We start from the raw sequence: 7,784 nt of genomic DNA on the forward strand, positions 1-7,784 counted from the left end.
TGGAAATTCTCCACAAAGTTGAAGCACAAAATATGCATTGTAGCAACTGCATGGTTGGTATTGCAATCATTTTGATGCAAGTGAATTCTCTGAATGCAAGCACACAAATTACATCTCTATCAAATTTCAGTTTAAGTTTTTCTCTCATTCTTTCACAGTTCAATTCCATTCCACTCTGCAAAGTAGTGTCAACAGAAAATCAAACTTTCATTATACCTGTATACACTATCTACATGTTTGGTAATGGCTTGAATAATATGAAAGTGAAGCAAATGAGATTCCCTCTTTCCTGGAATTTCGCTGCTTCATTCTGGTGTCAGATAAGCCTCAACAGTAGCTGAAAATGTGTTGCTGGAAAAGCGCAGCAGGTCAGGCAGCATCCAAGGAGCAGGAGAATCGACGGTTCGGGCATGAGCCCTTCTTCAGGAACGTCAATTCTCCTGCTCCTTGGATGCTGCCTGACCTGCTGCGCTTTTCCAGCAACACATTTTCAACTCTGATCTCCTGCATGTGCAGTCCTCACCTTCTCCAAGCCTCAGCAGTAGATCTGGCTGCATTAACATTATAGATTCACTTGGATGGCTGCAGCATAAATGAGCACTAGGTAGACCAGGAGTCACTGAAATGCATTCAGGGATTCATATTCTTTAGTCTATACACACCAAGCAGGGCTAGATGATACCAATTTAATTTTTGCATATTTAAGGCAATCTTTGTTTTTTGCACACAGTTGTTTGTTGCTTACAAATGGAAACCTGCTTTCTTAACAAGTGACAACAAGATTTAATTTACTTTCCTTCCTCACCTCAAGTTTAACCAGTTCTCCTCTCAATCACAAGTTTATGGTACAGTTTAAATTAGCACATCCCAAATTTTTTCACATTGTGATCCCTTTTCAATTGCTAAATATGGCTGTAAATCAGGCCGAGAAGATGAGCCAGTTAGGCCACACTTCACTTAAAAAGTGAGGAATTGTAGGAATCATACAGCTGTAAGCACTCAGTTGGAGATTGTGCCCCCAAAATTTTGACAAGCCCTAGCTTAGACTCACTCCTTTATAAAAGGTGAGAGTAATTGGCAACAAAGAGCTATGAATTAAGCATCTTAATGCAAAAAAAATTCTGACCCTTAGTTTCAATTTTAGATACATTAGTTTCCCACCCCACCAAGGGTTCTTGTGTAATCTGTATGTTCATAAAACATCATTTAGAACAAATAGATTTGTACTTTTCCCTTTTGCTAACTGAGTTCTACTAGATTGATAATGATTTGCATTTGCAACCAGTGCATTCAACTAGATTATATTTAACAAGGTAAATCAGTCAGACATTTTATGCACGTTAGAAAGTGCCCAGTATGAGACAAAGCAAAGTGTGTAGGTCTGCTTGTAACCATATATAAAAACTATTTGTATTATGTACACAGACAATTTAGTGTTGGTATATTTACTCTGGTGACACCAAAAGCAATCCAGATACATATTTATGGAAATATCTGCAGATTATCTAATATTCTGCACATCTTTTGTGGAGACATTTAAGTTGCAAAATGTTCTATGCATATTAGTACTTGCCATTGTGAAAATATTAGCTTCTCAAAAATGCCTCAACTAATTTTTTTTATTTAGCTATATATACAAAAATGTTCCTTCTAAAACAATGTCTGCTTTTCACATCAAACCTTTTCAAATTAAAACTTTGTTGCATTTTTGTTTGGTACTATGAATTAACGAGAAAAACAATCAAACCTTGAATAGCAGAAGTTAAGAAAACTATTAACTCAATTTCGAAGTGCACAAATACAATTTTTTTGAAAAACATTGAACAGCAACATACAGCACTTTACTGATCCAGTAGCAGATCAATATTTTGTAATCCCAGACTATGAAAACAGGATGCTAAAAACAATTGCTTGCATGTTTCAATTAAATGAAAAGATACTGTTTTGTTTAGGTTTAACACAATAAATGGAGTATTACATGAAAATACAGTTAGACTGTATTTATCCTTGCATGCAGCGCACCTGGTCCTTTACTACAATGCTATAACCAAACTAACTCTGACTGAAGGATCTTTCTATCCCAACTATAGCATTGAAATGTGCAATCTATATAATTGTGTCATTTTCTCATTGTTTTAGAATGGGTACAGTTGAGAAAAAATATTAATTGCTGCTTTAAAAATTCCTCAGTATCCGTAGAGATCACATGAATTAGTATTTTTCTAATTTGGAAGAACTATGCTAGAATCCACTGTGTTTCACACATTCAACATATTTTGTTGCATTTAATTTGAAATGATAGATGTCAGTACTCCAATCCTTCAATTGAAACAAATGCAAAAAATGAAATGCATAGGTCTTGCTATCTACAACAAGATGCATTTTCTTCCCAATCAATTTTAGCTGATGAATTGCACCTTATAACAATGTTGTTTACTGTTTAACTTTCCACTTGACAATGTACTGTGCACCAAGTCATTTTTAAACTGCCTTCCTTTCAAAACTTCAATGTCAATTTACAGCTCAAGTGACAAATTAAAATCAAATTATATATATCTGAGCAAACTTATGGTGTATTCTTCATATTCAGAAATTACAGAGACCAAATTGTTTTGACCACTGAAGCAATATTTGGCCCCCACAGATCTCAAAAATAACAAGTCAAATTGAAAGTTCTTCTGAACAATTTTTACAAAGTTTGACATTGCACTGAAATCAATACACTTGTTTCTTGAGACATTCAAAACTGAATTACCATAATACTTAATTTACAAGTAGCAGAACATGGTTAAAGATATAGAGATGTTTACCTGTTGCCTTTTCAGTTTAGAACATAAAAACTGAAATATATCTAATCATCTTAAAATGCAAACATATTTTGCTGTTCTGGCCAGAAGCAACCTTGGCTGGGGCCAGGGCACAAAATTGAACAAGGGTCAAAATAAAAATTTCAAAAAACATCTTGTGTTGCTAAGAATCAAACATAGAGATTTCAGTTTTTCAAAAGGTTAGCAATTCCTTTCCAACCCGAAAAAATACAGTCAACATTAGAAACCTCATAATAAATAGTTAAATTTTCAGTATCACATGGAAGTCTGTTGTGTTTTCATCAATATCCCTGAAGTCCATTGTACACTTTCTTCACTGGTCCTTGTTTAAGCAGCTGCTTTATACCTACAAGACAGAAACAACAAATATAGTTGTAAAGCCATTTCGTGTTCACAATCTACACTGATTTAAACAAACCGTGTTTGCAGAATGTCATTCAACCCGTGCACAGCTCCAGACTGATGTGATTGTGCCCCCACATTTCTCTACATAGGTTGTTGATCTTTGTAGGCAAATAAGTCTAAAATCCCATGTCTTAAAAGGTCTGTGTTAATTAATTTGAAACTTGACTTATTCTAAACAATGTATTACATCTAAATTACTGATGAAATTCAGATTTGATTTATAAACGATTGCAAAGACTATCAGCAGCTTTGTTTTTTTTTAAATACAGAATTAGATAGGATAAAGATGTATAGTAAAAGCAATGCACAGAGGAGGACCAGGCAAATTAAAAAAACATATGAAAAGTGGCAGAGGCTTCACAGCAAAAGGAATGCAGAGAATAGGTCCTGGTGAGTTGAGAGTATGAACAGCAGTGGAAGCTTTATGGTAAAAGCAAGTTTAAGAGCTAGGAATTCAGTCTGCAGACTGGTTTTAATAGTAGTATTAAGGTTTATTGGAAGCAATAAAGCTGATTAACAAGTATGGTTTATTAAATCACATTCAGACAAAAATAAACTAACATAAAAAGATGACGGGGTGGGGGGTTGGTGCTGTGTTTTGGCAGTAGCATGTGGCTCATGATGTGTGGTTGTGCGTTCCAAGGCAGTTAACATCTGCAGTGCCTGTATGTCAAGTAGCTTTGGCTAAAAGTTGATAAACTGGGGGCTGAGCTACACATACCATAATAAATCAAAGAGTATCCAGTAACCTGGACATTTTGTTTCAGAAGGCAATCACATTGTTTAGGATAGGATTATCTTAACTTGGTCAATGAAAAGAAACAGGATGGTGAGACTACAAGTTAGATAGTTCAGGGGATTGAGAAGGTGAGGAGCATCAACTCTTTCAGTAGGTTTGAGACTTTGCAGTTTGTAAACCTGAGAGCAGGGGCTGCAAATTGCATTAGCGAAATGACCATGGCAGTGAAATACATCTGCAATGAGTGAAGGGCTGCAGGATCAGTGTAAATAGTTGAGGCCCTTGCCATTTATATCAATTACATAAAGGGACCGAATGTAGGGTTGCTAAATTTACTGACAGCACAAGATAGGTAGCAAACGTAGCTATGAAGAGGACCTAAGGAGTCTGCAAAGAGAGAGAGAGAGGAGAGATGTTTTTGAGTCGGTAAAACTTTAGTAGCTTAAGTATGTGAGAAAATGTGAAATTGTTTTTTTGGCAGGAAGAGAGAAGCAGCATGTTAATTAAATGGAGAAAGATCATGGAACTCTTTAACTAAGAGGGATCCAAGTGCCCTGGCACATGAATCACAAATGTTAGCTAGTAGGTACAGCCATTGACTAAAAGGAAAATAGAATGCTGTTTATTTAGAATCCTCCTTCCAATAAAAAGCACATTGTTTTGCTACTGTTGTACAGGGTACTACTTTTTGATCATATTTGGACGACTGTCTACAAATAAAGACATAACATTAGAAACAGTGTACAGAAGATCATTCAATTGATTCCAAAGATGAGGTGGTTTATCTTATGAGGAAAGGCGAAACTGATTGAGACTTCATACACTGGAATTTAGACTGGGAGGCAGTTTAATCGAAGCATACAAAACCTTAGGGGACTTGAGAGGGTGGATGCTAAAAGGAGGTTTCTCTTGCATGGAAGGTTAGAACTAGGTTTTTTTTTTAAAAATGAGGGGTGACCCCTTGTAAAACGACGAGGATTAGAGTCATAGAGATGTACAGCATGGAAACAGACCTTTCCGTCCAACCCGTCCATACCGACCAGATATCACAACCCAATCTAGTCCCATCTGCCAGCACCCAGCCCATATCCCTCCAAAACCCTTCCTATTCATGTACCCATCCAAATGCCTTTTGAATGTTGCAATTGTACCAGCCTCCACCATTTCCTTTTCTTTTCGAGAGATGGGACATTTGTTTGTGGAATTCTCTACCCAGGAAGCAGTGACATTGACTATTTCTAAGACAGTGGTAGATATATTGTTGACTAACAAGGAAGATAAAAAATGTATAAAATAAGGTCAGTTGGAAAATGGAGTGAGGTCTTTCAGATCGCAGTGGTCTTATCATATGGTGGAGCAGGTTTGGGGGCTACTTCTATTTCCAGTTTATATGTCTGTCATATAAAGCAGATGAATTTTATCATTCCAGCATAAGCAAAATGGACCAATAGTTCCATAAAAGATCTGAAAAGTCAATAAATCAGATTTTCCTCACGCCATTGTGGTGGGGTCACTGGTGCTCCAAGAATCGATTGAGTGCCATACTGATCAGCTTCATTATCAAATGCAATTATCAATATCTAGACATTAAACAACATGGATCATGATCCTTCGCTGATAGCAACCTCATGGTAGGCCTTGTTGTTTTGTGAATGATTTTGGGACAGATTTGCACGCAAATATCAATGGCACTGAAGACAGAGTAAAGAAAAAAAAAACACACGTAATGGAATGGGGAAGAGAAGTAAAGAATATCACTAGAATCAAAATGACAACAAAGGCCTGACTGTTGGGTTTTTCCCTCCTTTTCCCATTTGGTGACAGGAATATTTATTGCTGTGAACAATGAATGCAGTGCAAAAACAATAATCCATCATAGGTGCATTCAGAATGTAGCAATGTTGAAAGCTTGACAGCAGAAAAGACACCATTTGTGAAATTAATGTACTTGCCTTCCTTCTGATCACCAGTAAGTTGTTCCCTGGGGAAGTCTACATCAAATGTTATTATGAGTGAACCTCTAATATTGTTGTTGTCAAAGTTTGGCAAACCTTCTCCTTTTTTCCATACTTTTGCACCTGGCTTTGTAATCTTGTCTCTAACTATTTGGACCTAAGAGAGGCAAAATGGAATCAGAAATAAAATGCTTGAAAGTGATAATCATCAAACATACAAATGTTGGCTATGTAAATTTTTTACCTTTCAGAAATTAGCCTCATTATAGATTTTATGAACATTACAAGATTCCATCATGCAAATATTTGACAGAATGGTCTACAATTTTACAACATTTGCTAGAACTGCTTGGGAGGATTTAAACTAGTAAGGTGGGGATGTGGGACCCAAGGAGATAGTGAGGAAAGAGATTGATCTGGAACGGGTACAGCTGAGAACAGAAGTGAGACACAAACAAACAAACAAAGTAGGACTAATAAATTAAACTGCATTTATTTCATTGCAAGGGGCCTAACAAGGAAGGCAGATGAACTCAGGGCATGGTTAGGAACATGGGACTGGGATAGAGTCATAGAGATGTACAGCATGGAAACAGACCCTTCGGTCCAACCCGTCCATGCTGACCAGATATCCCAACCCAATCTAGTCCCACCTGCCAGCGCCCGGCCCATATCCCTCCAAACCCTTCCTATTCATATACCCATCCAAATGTCTCTTAAATATTTCAATTGTACCAGCCTCCACCACTTCCTCTGGCAGCTCATTCCATATCTGTACCACCCTCTGCGTGAAAAAGTTGCCCCTTTGGTCTCTTTTATATCTTTCCCCTCTCACCTTAAACCTATGCCCTTTAGTTCTGGACTCCCCAACCCCAGGGAAAGACTGTGTCTATTTATCCTATCCATGCCCCTCAATTTTGTAAACTTCTATAAAGGTCACCCCTCAGACTCCAACGCTCCAGGGAAAACATCCCTAGCCTGTTCAGCCTCTCCCTGTAGCTCAGAACCTCCAACCCGAGCAACATCCTTGTAAATCTTTTCTGAACACTTTCAAGTTTCACAACATCTTCCGATGGGAAGGAGACCAGAATTGCATGCAATATTCCAACAGTGGCCTAACCAATGTCCTGTACAGTCGCAACATGACCTCCCAACTCCTGCACTCAATACTCTGACCAATAAAGGAAAGCATACCAAATGCTGCCTTCACTATCCTATCTACCTGCACTCCAAGGTCTCTTTGTTCAGCAACACTCCCTAGGACCTTACCATCAAGTGTATAACTCCTGCAAAGATTTGCTTTCCCAAAATGCAGCACCACGCATTTATCTGAATTAAACTCCATCTGCCACTTCTCAGCCCATTGGCTCATCTGGTCAAGATCCTGTTGTAATCTGAGGTAACCTTCTTCGCTGTCCACAACACCTCTAATTTTGGTGTCATCTGCAAACTTACTAACTGTACCTCTTATGCTCGCATCCAAATCATTTATGTAAATGACAAAAAGTAGAGGGCCCAGCACCGGTCCTTGTGGCACTCCACTGGTCACAGGCTTCCTGTCTGAAAACCAACCCTCCACCACCACCACCCTCTCTCTTCTACCTTTGAGCCAGTTCTGTATCCAAATGGCTAGTTCTCCCTGTATTCCATGAGAACTAACCTTGCTAATCAGTCTCCCATGGGGAACCTTGTCGAACGCCTTACTGAAGTCCATATAGATCACATCTATTGCTCTGCCCTCATCAATCTTCTTTGTTACTTCTTCAAAAATCTCAATCAAGTTTGTGAGACATGATTTCCCACGCACAAAGCCATGTTGACTATACCTAATCAGTCCTTGCCTTTCCAAATACATAT

General features: G+C 38.0%; 1 protein-coding gene across 1 annotated transcript in view; it reads right to left on the reverse strand.

Annotated features, from left to right (window-relative positions):
• Nucleotides 1-1,601: 1,601 nt before the first annotated feature.
• Nucleotides 1,602-7,784, reverse strand: part of dnajb11 (DnaJ heat shock protein family (Hsp40) member B11) — a 34,173-nt gene continuing 27,990 nt past the window's right edge. The window contains exons 9-10 of the mRNA XM_043692980.1: nt 5,925-6,084; nt 1,602-3,174 (exon numbers count right to left, since the gene is read on the reverse strand). Of these exons, the coding sequence (XP_043548915.1) occupies nt 3,110-3,174; nt 5,925-6,084 (225 nt within the window). The 3' untranslated portion in view covers nt 1,602-3,109. The remainder of the gene's footprint in view (nt 3,175-5,924; nt 6,085-7,784) is intronic.

The sequence above is a fragment of the Chiloscyllium plagiosum genome, chromosome 7, assembly GCF_004010195.1.
Source record: "Chiloscyllium plagiosum isolate BGI_BamShark_2017 chromosome 7, ASM401019v2, whole genome shotgun sequence".
NCBI lineage: Eukaryota > Metazoa > Chordata > Chondrichthyes > Orectolobiformes > Hemiscylliidae > Chiloscyllium > Chiloscyllium plagiosum.